This window comes from Oncorhynchus keta, chromosome 4 (genome assembly GCF_023373465.1).
Source record: "Oncorhynchus keta strain PuntledgeMale-10-30-2019 chromosome 4, Oket_V2, whole genome shotgun sequence".
NCBI classification, from domain to species: domain Eukaryota; kingdom Metazoa; phylum Chordata; class Actinopteri; order Salmoniformes; family Salmonidae; genus Oncorhynchus; species Oncorhynchus keta.
Window position 1 is genome coordinate 33,749,050 of NC_068424.1, and position 23,379 is coordinate 33,772,428.

The window sequence follows — 23,379 nt, forward strand, 5'->3', positions numbered from 1 at the left end:
ACAGATTTGTACATTGTCAGCTCGGGATTTGAATTTGCAACCTTCCAGTTACTAGTCCAACGCTCTAACGCTCTATGGTGAACGTATTTCAAATTCATCGTCCTGAATATGCATAGACTGTCTTGGATTTAAACAGGGATAACTCTGATATAAAGTGTGGGGGGCGGTTCTCAAAGTTTCCCGGATGTCACGTGGATCACACTTATATCAGGAAAAAAATCCTCACTTGCTTAATAATTAATGATCTGCTTAAGGGGTACCGTTTTTTTGGTGGAGAAAACCCTCTCGCTGACAGTTTGACTAAAATGTTAACATGCTTTGCAAGAAGCAGTTCCCTAATACTTCCAGTTTACATGGACACATTTGAAATGGGGCTACCTGGTGGCATTCTGATCGTGTCATTTTTGGGAAGCATATTTTACTCTAAATTCGGACAGACTATAGCATTTGTGTGTGTGGGAACTATTTCTAAGATGCCTACATTGATGTTCTGAACTCGCGCTAAAAAAACGGAAGGCTCGCTCGGCTGGTGCGAGCACATGCAGAGATTAAATACACCGATGGAACGCCGATTAAGGTGTTTACATGTCCAAATAATTCAAAAAATGTCCCAGAAAACCAGGCGTCTGCGTACTTCGATTATGACCTTTTAAGATGACATAATCAGTTTAATACCGAATGTATTAGTGTACGTACACTCTAACACACAGGGGTCCTCCTGGTTATAATGAGGCCTCAATTTGCTAACTTGTAATTACTTCGCTACTATGGCCTATTTATTGCCTTCCCTCATGCCGTTTGCACACACTGTATAGACTTTTTCTTTTCTATTGTGTTATTGACTGTACGCTTGTAACTCTGTTGTTGTTTGTCGCACTGCTTTGCTTCATCTTGGCCAGATATATATATATATATCTCTAACCCCAGTCCATCCCCAACATAATAAAAAAAAAAAAAAAAAAAATATATATATATATATATATCTCTAACCCCATCCATCCCCAACATAATAAATAAAATATATATATATATATATATATATATATATATAGATTTTTTTTTTTATGTTTGGGACGGACTGCGGTTAGGTTTTTTTTTTAGCAATTTCACGTTAGTTTTTTAGCAATTTCACGTTTTTTTCAGGAGTTTACACTTTTTTTTACCAGGACATTGTAAGTTTATGCCTGATAAGTTATAATGTCAATAATGAAGTATTGAGGAATATAGAAGTCGTCTAGATCTGGTGCACATTTTGCCAACGTTAGTAGCATGTAATTGTCTGTTTGATGGCCATTTCTCCGTAGGACACATGGACACCAAGAGGAAGAAATATCCTTGGAGGCAGGAGGCGGAGCTCAAAAAGAAGAGAACACCTCGATTGGCTCCTCGAATCGGTGCCTGGTTCTAAAGCACCACCATGGCTCCGCCCTTCCCTGTACGTGTCATCCGGAGGGAAAGAACATCAGTAGATTAACACAACTCAGCCGTAGGGTTGCCAAATTCAGGTTACTCTTCCAAAGATTCCAGATTTTGTAGAAATCCCAGTTGGATGATTCCCGGAATCAAGAGGGAATAAGCAGGATATCCGGATCCTCCAACCACAGGTTTTCTGGAAAACCTAGGAATTTTGGGAAAGTTACAGGAATTTTTCAAACAATGCCAGCCACCACTGTGCCAGGTCTCCCCTTGTCTATCAACTTCTCAGTGCAAACAGCAAATCTCATTAGCCATCTTCTATGCAAGACATTAGACTTTGTCAAGGTCTGTTTTCTATCCTCATGGCTCTGCTGTGTTCTCTACTCAGTTCAACTTTCATTACCAGTAGAACTGCCAGTAGAGGCCATAGTTTATTTATTTTTGAAGATGTCAGTAGAGAGGAGCAATTCTTTTTTTTTTCTGGATTTTGCATTCATCACAAATGGTAGTACCGGAGGACCTTGGCATGAGCATGTGCACATTCGGTCATAATTTGTCTCCTCTGAATGGAATTATACATTTTTCCTCAAACGTACTTTCTGAAATATTTCTAGTTTGTTTTTTAAAGGGGCAATCAGCAGTAGCTACATCCATTTCTGCTCTTATAAATGAATGATATGTCCGCATTGATTCTTGAAGAATATAACTTATAAATAAATACCTCATGAGCTTAGTTCAACTGTTGTACCCCATCGGAAGCGAAAGTATATGGGCTCTATTCAATCTGCATCGAGGAAGTTGAGCGTCACAGCGTGATTTGACATTTTAAAGGCAATGTTCCCGCTTTCGCAGAGACTGCATTCCCGGTAAACGCTGCACATGTCGGCTCAATCGGAAATTACCTTTACATTTCTATCGCGGAATCTGTAACGCTTCAGCTTTACAGTTTGAATAGAGCCCTAAGCTTGTTAAACTCCAATGTTTGTAAACAAAGCAAATGTAAACAAACACTACATAGCCTCAAAACATGGTTAAAAATAGTGTTGATATCAAGGCTGTTCAATCCTTGCGTTCATAGATCAGTCTGTGAATTTGAGTGGTTACATTTCTCCAGCCCCATCCATCAGCTTTTTACCAAAACAGGTGCGAGTAGTGGCTTTGTTATTGTTTCTACTGCTAATTGCCACTTTTTAAATGGATGTGATGTAGCAGAGTAAATGTAATGGATGTGAATGGTCTGGAAGAGCCTGTAACAGGAATCTAAGTGATGATGCCAGAGACTCTGAAGGAAATAAAGGGATAGGGGAGTCTTTTAAACCTTAAAGGGATAGTTCGTCCAAGTGATTTGGGCAAATTTGGGTGAACTATCCCTTTTAAATACCCATTTGAGGTTAGAGAGACAACTGTCCAGAGACCAGAGAACTTGGCTTATCTTAAAGGCAAAAGAGCAAAGAAATAAAGAAGAATTGCTGATAAAAAACACACTTATTGTAAAAATGGGCTTTAAAAAATATTTTTGATTGATGTAGAAATCATACAACAATATACTGTAGGTTTTGTCTGCACTGAGTGAAATATTGTCACTGTCTGCACCAAAGAGAACAGTAACACCAAAGTAGCCCTCTCACGTTCTCCCCCTTCTCACGTTCTCCCCCTTCTCACGTTCTCCCCCTTCTCACGTTCTCCCCCTTCTCTTCTTTACAGAATTACATTTTTTTTTTAAATATTCTTTGATTTGGTTTAGTTTATTGTCAATTTGCTTTTATTCATGCCAGGGGAGATGGAATGCATGCGAGTTTCCTTCTCTATAAACACCCACCAATAAAGCTTCATGTCAACCAGATATGTGATGGTTATGTAGGCACATTGTTGCTAGGTGGTTGCTGAGGGACATGTATCACATTATCCTTCAAAAAAGACCGAACGTATTAGGTTCCCAAGGTAGTGAAATAATGGATGTAATCTATTGAATACCTTTACTCTCATTATGAGCCTTTTGATGGCATCTGAAATGTTGCTTTCAATATGATGCATGGCCTTGTATTCATTGTGACACATGCATGCTTGTAGCTGTGTAATTATGAAGTGTAGGCATTAAATAGTGACACGGTCCAAGTGAAAAACATTTCAGGCGTCACTTGCTTTTCCTGAACATTTGCAATTTTAAACATATTGAATGCATTTCTTCCCAGTCATTGGCACCCCAAAAAATGCATCCAACGTCAATTCTATGTTCAGCAACTTTCAGAACTCAATGAACATGCACCTCTGGACTTAAAATATGACTTATTTTTTGTTGAAAGTTTATTCTTCCAGATTATTTCAAAGTCTGTACTCTAGGTTGCTTGAAAAAAAAAAAAGTAATCGGAATTGGGCAGCATAAACAAAGCAGAATAGACCAGTGTCCCAAATGGCACTCCCTGTATAGTGCACTTCTTTTGACTAGGGCTCTATGGGGAATATGGTGTAGGGGATAGTGTGCTGTTTGGGATGTTACTCTCCTCTTTTAAAACTGCACTCCTTCCTTAATTGAAAAGACCTCTTCAGAACAGCCCTGGATTAGGCTGTCATTGGCAGGGCTGTGAAAGCAGCGACATTCTCTGTGTGAATGTCGACAGTGTGTTGTATTATTCATGGGCGAAAAAACATGCACACGACCTACAGAGTAATTTGGCCCTTGTTCCTAGGAACCAGTCTCTAAGGGTTTAATTAAAGTCTTTGGAGGCAGTGGCCCATCTCCCTCTATTAAATGAAAGGCAAACACTCCATGCATCCCAAATTGCACCCTATTCCCTATACAGTGCACTACTTTTGACTGGCTCTGGTCAAAAGTAGTGTACTACCCTTTCGTTTAAACACAGCCTTCCTCCCTGAGTTGTGTGTCTGTCCTCCTGACTTAGGAAGACAGTGAGAAGTGTAGTGCCCATTCAAAAAAGACAAACATTATTATTTTTTCTGGAAGAGAAAAATGAACATGGCTCTGAATTTGGAAGTCAACAACTGGTACTGTAAATGTATGGCGATTTGTTTTTTTTTCTTTCTATTTTCATGCTAAAACCAAACATTTTGTTATTGTTTAGAGTGATAGACGTAAATTCGGTGTCGTTACATGCATCATGTATATGGTGTCCATATTAGGACAGCCTCTGAAGCTGGTCATGTCAGCCAATCACATGGTTGCCGATTTGGGTTTGGAGAAGTTAATAACTATGATGGTCATCATAAACTCCTGAATCAAACTTTCATGCTGTGCTGCTGTGGTGTTTGTTTCAACATTTTCCAATAACCCCCCCACACACACACACATATAACTTAGTTTGTTGAATAAGACCTTTGGTGTTATATAGTTGACTCAGCAGCACACTGCTCTGTGGCTCAATAGCAGCGGGAGACATGATTTATGAAGGGATTTAATGGAGCAATTAGGCCATACAAGTCTCCAATGGGAGGACATCTACTAATGAGTCGACCTAAAGAGGTAATGAACAGCTACCTGCTTCTGCACTCTTTTAAAAGGGCAATCTGGAATTCAAACAACCGCAAAGCCGACTCCCTGACGCTTTTTTTGTTGAGAAATGCAGCTACTCAAATTCAAAGATGGAGCTATGGCTGCAAGGACTGACCATCCATGTTTAAGACCCATTGGACTAAGCTCATGAGGCATTTCAAAGTTATATTCTTCAAGAATAAACATGTCTAATCTATTTTAAAGTCCACAAATGGATGTACCAATCCCAGATTGCACCTTTTAATGGCTGTTGATGTCTTGGTTGCATGGGGAGTGTGGATATAGGGTTGGTTTGGAGACTGGACTCAGCAGATTCAGTCAACTCAGAGACCACGGCAGGGGCCTCATTTATAAAATGTTAGATTTTATACTACAATCATTTCTTAAATAGGAAAAATTTTGGCGATTTAAAATCTACATCCATGTACAAAGTGGTGTCAGTCACATATAACCATATTTCGTTTGTCAATCACAAAATGTCACACAATCTATTCAATTTGCATATTTTCATGTCAAATCCGAATTTGGCTGTGGATTTGGTTATATATGCACATCTGTGCAACACAATCTCACCCTCAATTCATGCAAACATGTACAAAAAGTATTTGTGCATTTTTTTGTGTGGCAATTCATGTGAAAATACCAATTTTTGTGTGACTTCGTTCATAGGATAATACATTTCGGGTGGGGCAAACTAAAGGAACAACCTTTTGAAAGTTAGAACAATGCGCACCGAATCATTCAAGAGTTTATTTTTACTGTTTTCTACATTGTAGAAAACTATGAAATAACACAGAATCATGTAGTAACCAATAAAGTGTAAAAGAATATAAATATATTTAATATTTTAAATTCTTCAAAGTAGCCACCATTTGCCTTGACAGCTTTGTACGCTCTTGGCATTCTCAACCAGTTTCACCTGGAATGCTTTTTCCAACCGTATTGAAGGAGTTCCCACATATGCTGAGCACTTGTTAGCTGCTTTTCCTTCACTCTGCAGTCCAACTCATCCCAAACCATCTCAATTGGGTTGAGGTCAGGTAATTGTGGAGGTTAATTGAAGTGCATTTCAGATGACTACCTCATGAAGATAACTCCCAAGTGGTGCAGCGGTCTAAGGCACTGCATCTCAGTGTAAGAGGTGTCACTACAGTTCCTGGTTTGATTCCAGGCTGTATCACATCCGGCCATGATTGGGAGTCCAAAAGGGCGGCACCCAGCTTTGGCTGGGGTAGGCCGTCATTCTAAATTGACTTGCCTAGTTAAATAAAGAGAATGGTTGAGAGAATGCCAAGAGTGTGCAAAGCTGTCATCAAGGCAATGGGTGGCTACTTTGAAGAATCTCAAATATAAAAAATATTTTGATTTGTTTAACACTTTTTTGCTGACTACATGATTCCATATGTGTTATTTCATAGTTTCGATGTCTTCACTATTATTCTACAATGTAGAAAATGTGTCCAAACGTTTGACTGGTACTGTGCACATACACTAATTTTGTTTGTAGTCATGTTATAGCCAACTCTTGACCTTCGTATTAATTATTTTTAATAAAATATTTGTATCTAGTTGTCAAGTATTCCTTATATTGAACTGGTTAAATGTTTGTAGTTTACATGTTTCAGTAATGATTAACATGGATAAATAGTCAAATCTGTAACGAGTGCGCTGAGAGTTGGGAAGCAAGTACAGGGAGTGAGGGTTTAAATAAATAAACACGAAACACAACGCACCGACATGAAAAAGAGTCAATAACACCCGATGAAAGAACCAAGGGGATTGACAGATAGGGAAGATAATCAAGGAAGTGATGGAGTCCAGGTGAGTGAAATGAGGCGCAGGTGTGCTTGATGATGGTGACAGGTGTGCGAGATAATCAGCAGCCTGAGGAGAGTCTGGAGAGGGAGTATACGGGACAGTACCTCTGCTTGATTTAGCTTTTGGTATACAGTTGAAGTCAGAAGTTTACATACACCTTAGCCAAAAACATTTAAACTGTTTTTCACAATTCCTGACATTTAATCCTAGTAAGAATTCCCTGTGTTAGGTTAGTTAGGATCACCACTTTATTTTAAGAATGTGAAATGTCAGAATAAATGTAGAGTGATTTATTTCAGCTTTTATTTATTTCATCACATTCCCAGTGGGTCAGAAGTTTACATACACTCAATTAGTATTTGGTAGCATTGCCTTTAAATTGTTGAACTTTTGTCAAACATTTCGGGTGGCCTTCCACAAGCTTCCCATAATAAGTTGGGTGAATTGTGGCCCATTCCTCCTGACAGAGCTGGTGTAACCGAGTCAGGTTTGTTGGCCTCCTTGCTCGAACACGCTTTTTCAGTTCTGCCCACACCTTTTCTATAGGATTAAGGTCAGGGCTTTGTGATGGCCACTCCAAGACCTTGACTTCATTGTCCTTAAGTCATTTTGCCACAACTTCAGAAGTATGCTTGGGGTCATTGTCCATTTGGAAGACCCATTTGCGACCAAGCTTTAACTTCCTGACTGATGTCTTGAGATGTTGCTTCAAAAAATCCACATAATTATCCTACCTTATGATGCCATCTATTTTGAGAAGTGCACCAGTCCCTCCTGCAGCAAAGCAACCCCACAACATGATGATGCCACCCCCGTGCTTCACGGTTGGGATGGTGTTCTTAGGCTTGCAAGCATCCCCCTTTTTCCTCCAAACATAACAATGGTCATTATGGCCAAACAGTTCTATTTTTGTTTCATCAGACCAGAGGATTTTTCTCCAAAAAGTACAATCTTTGTCCCCATGTGCAGTTGCAAACCATAGTCTGGCTTTTTTATGGCGGTTTTGGAGCAGTGGCTTCTTCCTTGCTGAGCGGCCTTTCAGGTTATGTCGATATAGGACTCGTTTTACTGTGGATATAGATACTTTTGTACCGGTTTCCTCTAGCATCTTAATAAGGGCCTTTGCTGTTGTTCTGGGATTGATTTCCACTTTTCGCACCAAAGTACGTTCATCTCTAGGAGACAGAATGCGTATGACGGCTGCATGGTCCTATGGTGTTTATACTTGTGTACTATTGTTTGTACAGATGAACGTGGTACCTTCAGGCATTTGGAAATTGTTCCCAAGGATGAACTAGACTTGTGGAGGTCTACAATTATTTATCTGAGGTCTTGGCTGATTTCTTTTGATTTTCCCATGATGTCAAGCAAATAGGCACTGAGTTTGAAGGTAAGCCTTGAAATACATCCACAGGTACACCTCCAATTGACTCAAATTATGTTAATTAGCCTAGAAGCTTTTAAAGCCATGACATATGTTCAATGCCAGCAGCAATTTCCAGTGAGAAATGCTCAGTCTGAAGCCATTCGGCTGTGTGTTTCACAGCCCTATAATAATGATAATAGTTGTATCACCTTAAAAAGTGTTGATTTACAATGTCTGGGGTATAACATGTTGGGCAAAGTAGTATAGGAGGGTCTGATATACAGTATATAACCCCTAACTTGAGTTCAGTCTTCCTTAATGAGAACCAAGAGTGCCCTAGCTTCGTCCTTCAATGACTGGGAAAGGCCTAAATTCTAGGCCGTAGAAAATCCTACATCCATCTCATTAGATCAGAACAGGATGGATCAACAGTGATTCATATTACTGGTTTGCTTCCTAAAAAAACGGATGGTAGTGTTTTGCTGCATAGCAGCTTACATTATTTCTCTACCCATATGGGGCGGCAGGTTTGCCTTGTGGTTAGAGCGTTGGACTCGTAACCGAAGGGTTGCAAGATTGAATCCCCGAGCTGACAAGGCAAAAAAATCTGTCGCTCTGCCCCCGATCAAGGCAGTAAACCCACTGTTTACAGGCCGTACAGGCAGTAACAAAAGAACACCGTGGTTCTAATAACACTGTCAAAAGGCTGTTTGTAAATGTGTAGAATGTGTTTGTCTAAAAATGATTTGGAGTGTTGCTAAACTTTGGACATTTCAGTCAGTTACTAAGTCATCAGTTGATTCCAAAGGGTGGATTTCTTTTCAAATCCTTCCCCTTCAAAATGTCAACACCCCTGATCAATTTCAACACTCACTAATCATGGAACTACGTGACAACGGTCCAGTCGTCGTGAACCAGGAGCAGAATCCAGGTTTAAACCGCTACGCGTGGCGTCAGTTCCATAATGATTCAAACTGGCTAAATGTCCAGAATTATTGCACAACGCTAGCCTAATGTGATCCACTAATACTAGCGACCCTCAGGAACAACTACACCGACGTGACAGAGGAAAGAAAGGTACACGGAATGGAATGATGCAAAATGTAAGCTACAAATTGAAGAAAATGAACACAAAAGTGACAGTTATGCATGTATGTGGTGGCTCTCGATAGTGGCAAATATTTAACATGATACAAATTGTCAAATAAAATGGAGAAAAGCCCGGGTAAATAATGACAACATTCTAAAGGGCATACATAAACTCGGCAGGTTCAGCCCTACAGAAGTATACCTTGGATCTTCAGGTTTGGAGTGCACACAATTAAAATTCTGAATAACGGCACAGGTATTTATAGCCTACTTCACTGTGGAAAAGGGGCCACAATACGTGAAGTTTATATGATTTTCAGTTTGCTTTCATATGACTGGTTTAATCTAAAACAATTGCTGTGTGTACTCACAATCCCCTTCACCAAACAGATTACTCACATACCTAGCTTTTAACAATAGCTCTAATTAATGTATACATTACAGTGCATGGAGAATGCATTGGGAAAAATAAAGTACATGCTTTTTCCATTTGGAACCGGCAGGTTCGCTTGGCTTTATTCATGGTTTCCTCGTGTGTAAAAGTGGTGGAATTATGAGGGAATTAAATCAAGGTCAGAAAACTGATAATCTGTAGACACACCTCCGCCACACCTTAATTTCCACCCCAAAAACGAATAGTGGATGAATAGCATGCTATTCTCATTCTTAAATTCAAGGTCAGAATACGCATTGAGAGAAAAGTGCGTAGAAAATGAATTACATTCCTTTTACGAGCGCGTACGTTTAACTCGGGGCGGAATCGACCCCTTTGGGAGCTCGGTGTATCTCCACATGTGCTGTGGAATCCCTAACCCTATTCCCTACATTACTTTTGACCAAACTGACTAGACTTTTGACTGGTAAAAAGTAGTGCACCAGGGAATAGGGTGCCATTTGGGATGCTGGCTCAGAGTGAGAATAACAAGTACTAAAAAGAAAACATCAAGGATGATCAACATGATGGGACTCATGAGGTAGGCATTTTCATTCATGTTAAAGTCCATAGGCCTACATTTTGTGATTGGCTGAATATACAGATGTAGGATCTTAATTTGAACCCGTTTGTTACAGCAGGAAAATAATCCTGCAGCAACAGTAAATGTGAATTATTATGTGGATTATAATTAATGGAATTGTTTTGTAGGGCTTGATACATTTTTCGTTAGGGGCAAATCAAGTCTGACATATTAAATTGGAAAATTCTCAACAACAAAAGAGAGAGCAAATTAAGATCCTACATCTGTACTGTATGTTCTTTGTCCTAGGAAATATACATATACTCTAGCGATGAATCTAATGATCCCCCTCTTCTTATGTATATTTTCTATCAGTCAGACAGGAAGTCCCTGACAGAAATAGAATCCCTAGAACGGGCACAGAACCTATGATGGTACACTCTAATTGGCAACCAGTCCACCCAATTACAGTGCATTCGGAAAGTATGGACAGTGGACAACCTCTGTATTTTTGTTAGCGTTCCAGGTGGTGCTAAAGGTTTGGTTAGAAGTGGGAAGGCAGGTAAGGTAGGAGAGGGGACGCTTTCACTTTCTTTGGTTCTGTCCAGTCCCTTTTCCCCACATTACTGTGTTTAGGAATAATACATTCCCTGTAAACTGTATTTTTTTCTGTGCCTCTGTTGTCCTTCCCCGCACCTACAATCACATACATTTTTCACCCCACGGGGAGTTGAGATGTAGAGGGGTGTTATGTTCCCTCCAAGAGGCGTACGTAACAAATGACTTATTTACATAAGTATCCTTTGCTATGAGACTCAAATTGACCTCTGGTGCATCCTGTTTCTATTGTTCATCCTTGAGATGTTTCTAAAACTTGATTGGAGTCCACCTGTGGTAAATTCAATTGATTGGACATGATTTGGAAAGGCACACACCTGTCTATGTAAGGTCCCACAGTTGACAGTGCATGTCAGAGCAAAAACCAAGCCATGAGATCAAATTAATTGTCTGTAGAGTGCCGAGACAGGATTGTGTCTAGGACACAGATCTGGGGAAGGGTACCAAAAAATGTCTGCAGCATTGAAGGTCCCCAAGAACACAGTGGCCTCCATAAATCTTAAATGGAAGGAGTTTGGAACCACCAAGACTCTTCCTAGAGCTGGCTGCCGGGCCAAACTGAGCAATCGGGGGAGAAGGGTCAAGGTCCGGAAGGTGACCAAGAACCCGATGGTCACTCTGACAGAGCTCTAGAGTTCCTCTGAGGAGATGGGAAAACCATCTCTGCAGCACTCCACAAATCAGGCCTTTATGGTAGAGTGGCCAGACGGAAGCCACACCTCAGTAAACGGCACATGACAGCAAACTTGGAGTTTGCCAAAAGGCACCGAAAGACTCTCAGACCATGAAAAACAAGATCCTCTGGTCTGATGAAACCAAGACTGAACTCTTTGGCCTGAATGCCAAACTTCACATCTGGAGGAAACTTGGCATCATCCCTACGGTGAAGCATGGTGGTGGCAACATCATGCTGTGGGGATGTTTTTCAGCGGCAGGGACTCTTGAGATTAATCAGGATCGAGGGAAAGATGAATGGAACAAAGTACAGAGCGATCCTTGATGAAAACCTGCTCAGGACCTCAGACTGGTGCGAAGGTTCACCTTCCAACAGGACAACGACCCTAAGCACACAGCCAAGACAACGCAGGAGTGCTTCGGGACAAGTCTCTGAATGTCCTTGAGTGGCCGAGCCAGAGCCCGGACTTGAACTCGATCGAACATCTCTGGAGAGACCTGAAAATAGCTGTGCAGCAACGCTCCCCATCCAACCTGGCAGAGCTTGAATGGATCTGCACAGAAATGGGAGAAACTCCCCAAATACAGGTATGCCAAGCTTGTAGCGTCATACCCAAGAAGACTCAAAGCTGTAATTGCTGCCAAAGGTGTTTCAACAAAGTACTGAGTAAAGGGTCTGAATACTTATGCAAATGTGATATTTCAGTTTTTCTTTTGTTTTAGTACATTAGCTAAAATTTCTAAACTGTTTTTTTGCTTTGTCATTATGGTGTATTTTGTGTAGATTGACATTTTGTAGAATAAGGCTGCAACGTAACAAAATGTGGAAAAAGTCAAGGGATCTGAATGCTTTCCAAGTGAGCTGCATGTTATCATTGACTTGAATAGGGATTAGCATTCTACTAATTCTATTTCTGTGGTCCCAGACACACCAGTCTATGGCCGTTTCGCCAGCTGTTAGAGGCCGTGGTGGAATAAGTACCCATTTGTCATGCTTGATTAAAAGTAAAGATACCATAATAGAAAACGACTCAAGTGAAAGTCACCCAGTAAAATACTACTTGAGTAGAAGTCTAAAAGTATTTGGTTTTTAATATACTTAAGTATAAAAAGTAAAGGTAACTGCTAAAATATATTTAAGTATCAAAAGTAAAAGTATGAATAATTTCATATTCCTTACATTATGCAAACAAAATGGCACAATTTTTTTATTTACGGATAGCCAAGGGCACACTACACTACTCAGACATTAATTTGCAAACAATGCATTTGTGTTTAGTGAGTCCGCCAGATCAGAGGCAGTAGGGATGACAAAGGATGTTGTCTTGATAAGTGTGTGAGTGGGACCATTTTCCTGTCAAAATGTTACGAGCACTTTTAGGTGTCAGGGAAAATGTATGGAGTAAAAAGTACACTATTTTCTTTAAGAATGTAATAAAGTAAAAGTTGGCAAAAACATAAAAAGTTAAGTACAGATACCCCAGAATGACTTAAGTAGTACTTTCAAGAATTTACACCTCTGGTTAGAGGAAACTCATCTTTTCCCTATGTCCCCCCTCTACCCATTGGCTCAATTTTGATCAGCCATCAAAGATCCTGATAGGCTGCAACGGAGAGTCGTTCTTGTTGCTAGGATTCTGTTGCTAGGATCGTTGCCATCTCGGGCGGCTCAGCAGGAAACATGTCATGAATCATGGATGGTTGATTTCTCTCTGAGAAGCCTAATCTGTAATGCAGATTAGCCCAAAGCCTGCCTTCTTCCCCCTCCCCCTCTCCCTGCATGTGAGGGTTCATTCAAAAAAATCCATGTTGAAATCAGGAGCCTGGCATTTCGCAAAGTCTGTGGTTGCCACAGCTGTGACCGGCAGAATACTGATGTCAAAGTTCATGATCGGTTATTTGCTCAGGGAAGGTATAGGGGACTCACTGTGACCCTGAATGACCTCTGGGATTATTCCTGGTTAAGTGACTTGCGCAGCAGACAAGCCAGAGATATAGCCACACCTCCTAGAAGGATAGAAAGGGATCTAGACCTAGATTCAGTCAGAACGAGCTTTAACCTGCGATAGTCGACACCCGCATAGTTGATGTTCTGTCTGTGTCAGAGGTGAAACTGAGTTGGAGCTGTCAAATCAGTGAGCAGCTGCACGTGTAATCATTGTCACGAAACCACACCCTTCCCACTCGTGTGTTCAGAACGAGAAAGTGTAGACTTGTCACGCCCTGGCCATAGAGAGGCGTTTATCCTCTATTTTGGTTAGACTAGGGTGGACATTCTAGTCTCTTTTATTTCTATGTTTTCTATTTCTTTGTTTTTGGCCAAGTGTGGTTCCCAATCAGAAGCAGCTGTCTATCGTTGTCTCTGACTGGGAATCATACTTAGGCAGCCTTTTTCCCACCTGTGTTTTGTGGGTAGTTGTTTTCTGTATAGTTTATTTGCCTTACAGAACTGTTCGTTTTTCACTTTGTTATTTTGTTTGAGTGTTTATGAGTAATAAAGAATTATGAACACTTACCATGCTGCGTTTTGGTCCATGCCGTCAGACGAGAGCCGTAACAAGACTATGTAAATAATGACTCTCAAAGTGAAAATCATGAAATGAAGTAATGAGGATTTGTATCAGTCTAATCAAATAATTAGGATTTCTATCAGCTTAATCGAGGTGGAAATTACATTTCACGTTCCAGTGTTCAAACTTTTAAAGAAGGCTGCATGGGATACATTTGAATGCTACTCCATGCAGCCAATTGCAATGTCTGCTTTAAGTATAATGCCGGGAGCTGCTTGTGGATTTGGACGCTCTAACCATAACATCAGCTATGCAGATGTCGGCTAAAGCGAATATAATTGAACTGAGGAAAGGTGCCTGAGCTTCAGACTCAGGGCTGGCTTGATGCAGAACCTTCATCCTGTCATACTGTAACACATTCTACTGGTTTGTTGTAGATCTCCAAGTTTCACACTGCACACCAGTGTTTGCTTCGATCTCCCAGAGAAACTTTTGGTACTCATTATTCATACAGTTTACTTCCCGATGCCAGAAAAGCCTTATTCAATATTAATAGTACAACCAACACTGTCAAAGAGAAAGCAGCTGCACAGACAGTGGTAGGTTGATATTCTGATCTGATGTATTTGTGATGAACATTGAGATTGAGTGCAAATACTAAGTACTGTTTATGATATGATTTGACTCTTTTAGCATCATGAAGAACATCTGGGTGCTGTCTTGACAGCAAAAAATGTCTAACCCCAGTTATTGCTCCTTATGATCCTGTTTTGTTACTGTTTTGTGGAGGAAACTCATGAAACTGCCTCATTACAATGCACCAAAGATTGTCCATCTTGGTGAAAACGTGCGCTGTGTGACTTAACAATCGCTGTGGGCATTTTTAATATCACGTTATTGAATTGTGCACAGTAAATACAGGTCTGTACGAGGCAGGGAGGAACACCATGGTTCATGTCCCAAATGGTACGCTATTCCCTTTATAGTGCACTACTTTATTCCTTAAGCACTGCACTTCTCTATTATATCCTTCCAATGAATCACCTTCCAGTTGGAGAATATTTTAGCCCTATGAAAAGTCTGCAGCTGTTCCCTATGGAAAGGTGAACAGGACAACAGTTCATGTGGAACAGGTGTCTCGTACAGTGGAGATTAGCCACAGTGGGTGAGAAGGACTAAAGTGTTAATCGACTGAAACAGACGACAGACGTGGGCCTTTCTACTATAATGCCACATGCAACAGATGAGCCTGAAGAGTCCCAGATCCCACAGCATGTCCCCAAACAAGATGAGCGGCGGAGAGGTGAGGAGGAAGGAGCAGAGAGGAAAGGGAGCAGAGAGCTGTGAAGATGAGAGCAACAGCTCGTCCTACAGCGAGTCTTGGAGTCAGTCTGACAGCACACCAGAGAGCAAGAGTGATGAGGAGAACGGTGACAGTTTTGAGCCCGCCGGTGAAGAGCCATCCCAAGACTCTCCCTTCCCTGATGAGGTCCTGCAGCAGAACGATTCACTCAAATAGAGGCTAATGATGACGACCCACCAAACCTTGCCAGTACTCCGGTTGCCTCCCACTTCCTTGGTGGCTACCCTCCTCTGTCCCCAGACACTTCCAGCTCCATCGATGGTACCCGCCTGTGAAAAAGTGTTAAGAAATGTCCTGGCTCTTCCCCTCAGGAAGAAGGGACCACAAAAAGACAAAGAAAATAGATTTTTTAAAACCCTAAATGAGTATCATGAATTACCAAATTGACTCGATTAAAAATCTGTCAATGTGCACATTTTATTTACCTTTATTTAACTAGGCAAGTCAGTTAAGAACAAATTCTTATTTTCAATGACGGCCTAGGAACAGTGGGCTAACTGCCTGTTCAGGGGCAGAACGACAGATTTGTACACGGCTGGAGGGTTTGAACTTGCAACCTTCCGGTTACTAGTCCAACGCTCTAACCACTAGGCTACCCTGCCGCCCCACATAACGCTCTGGATAATAGCTCCTGCTCGTTCTGTATATCTTGTACTGTTTAGCCCTTTCCTTTCCATCCAATGCCTCTCTGAATGTGTTATATAAAACCTTGTTGCATATCTAACGCTAATATGTTATGACACATTTGTTAGCGGTGTCCTTATCGTTAATAATTATGCAAAGGAGGTGGCAATCTTAGTATGCAACTGGTTAAGGTCCCCCCCCCCCGGAGTGTGCCGATTTAGATGTGTGTTGATAAACTCACTTATGATGAGTGACAGTGAGCAACATTGGGGTCACGCTGGTCAGTCCCGCTGCCACTGCTGATGAAAACACACGGAAGCAAAATGCCAGGAGTGTCCCTGATGCAGGATAGGACAGAAATAAAACACTATAAAACGTGGGTGTTGCGCATTTTTGCCAGTTAATAACCAGGGAGAGGTGTGTGTGTGTGTGTGTGTGTGTGTGTGTGTGTGTGTGTGTGTGTGTGTGTGTGTGTGATGAGCAGAGATATCCATCATGGTTGAAGGCTGCTTATGAAACAAAAACCTCTTAAACTCAGCCGTGTCCAAGCTCAGGTGTTATATTCCAAGGGACAAACACACATCTGACCTTACATTGACTGGTTAAAACCTGAGACTGAGCTCTGTGTTAGACTTGACTCAAAATGTAGTCCAAATGTAAATATAATGCAAGTCTGTCTCACACCCACCAAAGCCAAGGATTTAATACGTGAAATTTAAAGGTAATTTCCGATTGAGCCGACATATGCAGAGTTTACTGTGAGTGCGGTCTCCGCTAACACAGGAACATTGCCTTTGGATCGGGCTACAATGCGAAACTTCAGCGCTATGGATTGAATCCAGCCCTAAAATGCAAGTGGCTCTGTCCCTGTTGAGCCCTTGGTGACAGTGGCTGCGTTTAGACAGGCAGCGCAATTCTGATTTTTTCCCCCCCCACTAATTTGTGTTTTGACCAATCAGATCAGATCTGAAAAACCTCTGATGTGAAAAGATCTGTGATTGGTCAAAAGACCAATTAGTGAAAAAATATCCGAATTGGGCTGCTTGTGTAAACACAGCCAGTGACACACCTGTGTGCCCAGAGCGAGTACATATACTGTAGGCTACATCTCAATTGTTTCCCTGTTGCTGACGTGTCCCTCCCCTGACACCTCTAAAAGCTGGGGCTGAGACAAGGCTTGCTGCTGCTATTCGCCATTCCTAAGACCTCAGCATTAGAGGCGTGCAGATGAGCTGCCACTGTCAGCACCAGCAAACCCTACTCAACCATAACATTATGAATATTCCTCAGTTATAGGATGTAAAGTACACAGACCTAATGCTAAATGCTAAATGCTTATATTCTGAAGGATACACGTTTATTAGAAAATGTATTTATTGTTATTGCTTTCTCCTGCCTGTCAATTACCGAGAGTGTTCCAATGCCAATTGATATCTTGCCATCTCCCATTTAGGAGGATTAATATGTATAAAAAAATCAAAAAAAATAGTTCGATATTACAAAATTAAATAGTCTATAGCTTTTAATGATAACTGTTTTAACTGAAAGTGATTTGTGATTTTAGCGATTCAAGATGATTGTTTAAGCTAGGATGCTACCTCTATTCTAATGTCACTGAGATCAATCTGATTAAACTATCGGGAACTTGTTTTCTATAGATGTGCATTTTTTTGTACTTTCACAATGTGGTTACACTGCCTGTGACAGGTCCTGGTCAAAGAATACATTGGAATGCTGTGGAGAGGAATGGGGGAATAACTGATATCAAATCGAAAAATGCATCTCTCCGAGCAACAACGTTAAAGATGATCCTCAAGTGTATGACTAATTCAGTCCCCAAACAAGCAGCTTAAAATGTTTGATTTTTAAAATGCTATCAGGATAGAGCAGGTCCCCAAGACACAGACCGAGCCTCCCCGGCCCTGAACGATGAATGGATCTTTTCAGTCTCGGACCTTTTCAATTGCACTTAAAACTCTGTTTCAACCCACCCTTTTAATGACCTCACATGCTCCCCTCTCCTCAGGCTCTCAGCCACTACCTCGTTTTAATCACTTCTCGCTCTCAATCCCTTAACACACTTGTAAATTCATGGTCTCATTTGTGGCTGGTCTTAGCTAACGCAATACTTCACCAATCAATAGGTCCTTTATACACTGTCCCACTCCAGATAGTGCGGCGGGCCATCTGCACAGATAACTCACGGGATAGCTAAAAAATAAGTTTGGCTACAATATCATGTCCTAACATTCGAAAATGTTACAAATGTGACATCGTCCACTGAACCCCCTTTAAACGAAAAACCTGTAGCTAATATTGGTGGGTGGGTGGGGGGAGAGTTCATGAGCATGTCTTCTCTACCTAATTATACATCTAGCTAAGGTGTTTGCGGTGGTATAATCAGTACTTAATGTTTGAAATGTGTACGAATATTTGGTAGCTAACGCATTAGTGTCTGCTTGCTGGCTAAACCAGTCTCAAATAAATCCATATGGAACAAAAGGCAGGGATGCTAACAAGGCACGTTCACACATTTGATGCTGAATACTCCCTCTAGCTAGCTAGCTAACTAGTGTAGTGAGGATTTAGCTAATGCACAAATGGGTTTTCATGATATCTGTCCTGCAATGATTAGTGCAGAGAGTTCTACAGCACAGCTGGCTGCTCTCTGTGAGGTTATCATGCTGTCCCTAGGAGGGGTGCGTCACTTGAGTGGGTTGAGTCACTGATCTTCCTGTCTGGGTTGGGTTGTGCCGTGGTGGAGATCTTTGAGGGCTATACTCTGCCTTGTCTGAGGATGGTAAGTTGGTGGTTGAAGATATCCCTCTAGTGGTGTGCGGGTTGTGCTTTGGCAAAGTGGGTGAGGTTATATCCTTCCTGTTTGGTCCTGTCCGGGGGTATCATCGGATGGGGCCACAGTGTCTCCTGACCCCTCCTGTCTCAGCCTCCAGTATTTATGCTGCAGTAGTTTATGTCGGGGGGCTAGTTTGTTATATCTGGAGTACTTCTCCTGTCTTATCCGGTGTCCTGTGTGAATTGAAGTATGCTCTCTCTAATTTTCTCTTTCTCTCTTTCTTTCTCTCTCTCGGAAGACCTGAGCCCTAGGACCATGCCCCAGGACTACCTGGCATGATGACTCCTTGCTGTCCCCAGTCCACCTGGCCAAGCTGCTGCTTCAGTTTCAACTGTTCTGCCTGCGGCTATGGAATCCTGACCTGTTCACCGGACATGCTACCTGTCCCAGACCTATTATTTGACCATGCTGGTCATTTATGAACATTTGAACATCTTGGCCATGTGCTGTTATAATCTCCAACCGGCACAGCCAGAAGAGTACTGGCCACCCCTCATAGCCTCGTTCCCCCCTTGGTTTCTTCCTCGGTTTTGGCCTTTCTAAGGAGTTTTTCCTAGCCAACGTGCTTCAACACCTGAATTGCTTGCTGTTTGGGGTTTTAGGCTGGGTTTCTGTACAGCACTTTGAGATATCAGCTGATGTACGAAGGGCTATATAAATACATTTGATTTGATCATATTGGCCAAACGTTACAAAGTAGTGAGGCACAGTGCCTGCTGTCAGAGTCAAATACATGCTGATTTCTGAGAACAGTCCTATAACTTTGTTGCCTATTGTGACTTGTGACTTTGTGCATTTTGTGAGGGTGGGTGTTGGGACATGGTGAAAACTGATTTGATGGGGTGGGCTGTGGTCTGTTCAGAAACCCCAAAACCTTTAAAGTTTCAATCATGCTTTATTAATAGCCTGAGATGTGAATTTAAAATTATGCCAATCATGATTAATGAATTTATAACCAGAGAATTGGGATGATTACAACAAGACCAAACATGCTTATTTTTTAAATGAGTCCATGTCAAGGAAGGTTACAGGCACATGTTTTCATAAGAGAGACAAGGCTTGAATTTCGGCAGGAGTGAATTTCAAGATGATGGCTTACTTCTAAAAATATATATATCACCAACTTAATTTCTTGTGATGGATTGTATTATATCATGAATATAATAATATATTTATTTCCACTCACGTGTGTGTGTGTGTGTGTGTGCGCGCTCGTGCATGCGTGTTAGCCCAGCTAACACCACAAACTAGTGGCTAGTGGATTTCATCTTGGAGTCAGTTCTTTTTAATGCTTTTTTTTCTAAATCATCTTTCTCAGTGTGTGTGTGTGTGTGTGTGTGTGTGTGTGTGTGTGTGTGTGTGTGTGTGTGTGTGTGTGTGTGTGTGTGTGTGTGTGTGTGTGTGTGTGTGTGTGTGTGTGTGTGTGTGTGTGTGTGTGTGTGTTGTCTGCCTGTGTGTGTATGTATGATTGAAAATAGATGTGTTTTAAATTAAATGGATATGATTGTGATTTATAACCAGCTTTTCTTTTCACTATTAGAAGTTCTGGGGGAAATGAAATTGATCTTTTCATTTATTATTTAGTATAATATTTTTAAATTTTTTTAAATTGTTGGATAAAACATTTCCACCCCAGATACAAACGTATGCAAACAACAATTTACAGACGCACACAAACAACGAGTGCATCTCATCTGCCCAGACCCGCATGCTCACACCCTCATCCCTAGTGCCTGCATTATTGTTTGCCACTTGGCCTTAAATTGTACCAATTCGTTTTTCTCGGTCACACATGCGACTTCAATATTTCAATAATAAACCTCGAGATTTTCCACTTTAACGATGGCGGACTGATTGATTTTTTAGTATACGTTTTCTCAAGATGAGTGATGAGAAGTGAATCGTCCATCCCATTAGGTATCTCACTACACCTAAATATGCAATTTTCTTGAAATATGCAGACAGATGGATTAAAAGTCATGTTACATTGTAGTACGACTCGCCCCGTCCATAACGTTTGGACTTTGTGGCATTCCCAGAAAGCATGGATTATTCAGTCATTGTTAGTTTTACACTTAAGACATGACTCTGCCGTTGTGCTGTAGAATTAGTGCATTTTGTATCTTCTATAACACATGCTATACATTAGTTTATGCTGCATTAAGTGTACATTTTCGTCATGTAAGTCATTTGCTACTTTCAATGCAGCACCAGGAGAGTTACCTTCTGATATTCATTCACTAGTTCATCAAGGGCTAATTTCTGTGCTTTTAACTTGATTTTTATTGTCTTTATAGACCTGTTATCCACAGCTGAGAACCAGGGGCCTTCATAGCATGGGCCAAGTTCAGCTAGCACGGCCAGTGTAGTGCCTAGTAAACGTATGCTGTATATATCTGCTGATTCAAATGGTAGCACATAGAGTGATTGTTTCCACTTTATCCTAGTGAAGCACACTGGCTGATGGAGAATGATAAAGTAGGATTTACAGTCCCAATTCATACATGATTTGGTTTTACCTTCCAACATACAGGGCCTTCGGAAAGTATTTAGACCCCTTGACATTTTCCACATTTTGTTAATGTTACAGCCTTATTTTGAAATTGATTAAATATGTTATTTTCCTCTGCAATCTACACATAATACCCCATACTGACTATGGATTTTTTTGCAAATGTATTAAAAATAAATAACAGAAATACGTTGTTCACATTAATATTCAGACCCTTTGCTATGAGACTCGAAATTGAGCTCATGTGCATCCTGTTTCTACAACTTGATTGGGGTCCGGCTGTGGTAAATTCAATTGATTGGACATGATTTGGAAAGGCACACACCTGTCTATATAAGGTCTCACAGTTGACAATGCATGTCAGAGCAAAAACCAAGCCATGAGGTCAAAGGAATTGTCTGTAGAGCGCCGAGACAGGATTGTGTCAAGGCACAAATTTGGGGAGGGGTACGAAAACATTTCTGCAGCATTGAAGGTCCCCAAGAACACAGTGGCCTCCATGGCTTTCCAGAAGGACAACCATCTCTGCAGCACTCCAACAATCAGGCCATTATGGTAGAGTGGCCAGATGGAAGCCACTCCTCAGTAAAAGGCACATGACAGTCCGCTTGGAGTTTGCCAAAAGGTACCTAAAGACTCAAGACCATGAGAAACAAGAGTCTCTGGTCTGAAGAAAAAAAGAACTATTTGGCCTGAGTGCCATGTGTCACATCTGGAGGAAACCTGGCACCATCCCTTCAATAAAGCATGGTGATGGCAGCACCCAAGATGTCTCGAGGCTGTAATCACTGGCAAAGGTGCTTCAGCAAAGTACTGAGTAAAAACAAAAAATAATACTTATGTAAATGTGATTATTTGTGGTTATTAATTTTATTTCTAAAAACCTGTTTTTGCTTTGTCATTATGGGGTATTTTGTGTAGACTGAGGGATAAAAAAATATATTTTCCAATAAGGCTGTAACGTGACCAGTGTCCAAAACACATCAACGGCTGGTCACCATTGAAAACACAACGAAGGCTGGTCACTAGCCTATGTTGGTCTATGCAGTTTTTTTCAGCAGAGTGATCAATGAATGTGATAACAAAACAAGCTTACAAACATATCATTTGTCCATGGAGCACATCTTGAAATCCCAAGGGTTTGCTGGGAGCTGGCTGGCATGCTTTCCAGGATTTCCAAAGAGAAGGGTCCTGGTGTTGTTGGGAGTGAATGGGGAGCAGATTGCTGAGGCAGTCTCTCATGTCTATCCAAGGCCTTGATACCTTTGATCTCCTTCACAAACAAACAAGCTTTTAAACTAGTTGGCGCTGCTGGGCAATATCTCCCCGCTTGCTTTATTTTTCTGTCTGCCTGGTAAAAAAATGCTGATCCTGAGTAAACTGCTCCAACATGAATAGTTATGCACAAAATGTAGTTTACGAAGGTTCAATCAGGAAGGCTGGTCTGAATGCTCATTTAACTTCTTCCAGCAAGCATAACATAACTCACTTTATTTCCTGTTCTACGGGCATAGTGGGAATGAATAACAACGTTTCATCAGCATAGCATCTTGTTTCTTCTCCTCTTTCCTATGAGCCATGTGCGGAATGTCATTCACCTATTTACCTTATAGCCTGTAAGCGCGGCACAATAATGCATTTTCCTCACGCTTGCTGTTAAGCTCTGGGCTCACTCTTGCAATTATCACCTTCCCTCTCTCTCAACCAATGGGTGTAAATCTTAGGATGTATTTATATGTCAACTTACCCTCGTTCTCCACTTGCTGTTTTCCAGTAAGTTTTTGACAACCTTCCAACTCCCCACCACCACCAGCTATATATAATAACCTTAAGGCCTGTATTTGGAACTTTTTACTCTCAGAGGTGGGGAGGTGGGGGGGGCATTACATCATCTGGCTCCGAAGATCTTCCCTCAGAGACGAGGTCATTCCCTGAGCTATTTAATAAAATGTCATATTTCATTCCGCTCTTTGTTGTTCATTCAGCTAAGCCTGTACTCGATTCGAAGTGTACGGCAAGGAGTTGTGGGTAGGAATATCGACGACCACCATCTTCTGAACGACATTCAGA

At 41.2% G+C, this 23,379-nt stretch overlaps 1 protein-coding gene across 6 annotated transcripts in view; it reads left to right on the forward strand.

Annotated features, from left to right (window-relative positions):
• The window catches only part of dnajb6b (DnaJ heat shock protein family (Hsp40) member B6b), a 42,298-nt gene extending 37,639 nt beyond the window's left edge, over window positions 1-4,659 (forward strand). For all 6 annotated transcript variants that reach the window (XM_035760540.2, XM_035760554.2, XM_035760523.2 and 3 more), the window contains exon 10: window positions 1,305-4,659. In XM_035760540.2, the coding sequence (XP_035616433.1) occupies window positions 1,305-1,408 (104 nt within the window). In that variant the 3' untranslated portion in view covers window positions 1,409-4,659. The remainder of the gene's footprint in view (window positions 1-1,304) is intronic.
• The last annotated feature ends 18,720 nt before the right edge of the window (window positions 4,660-23,379 follow it).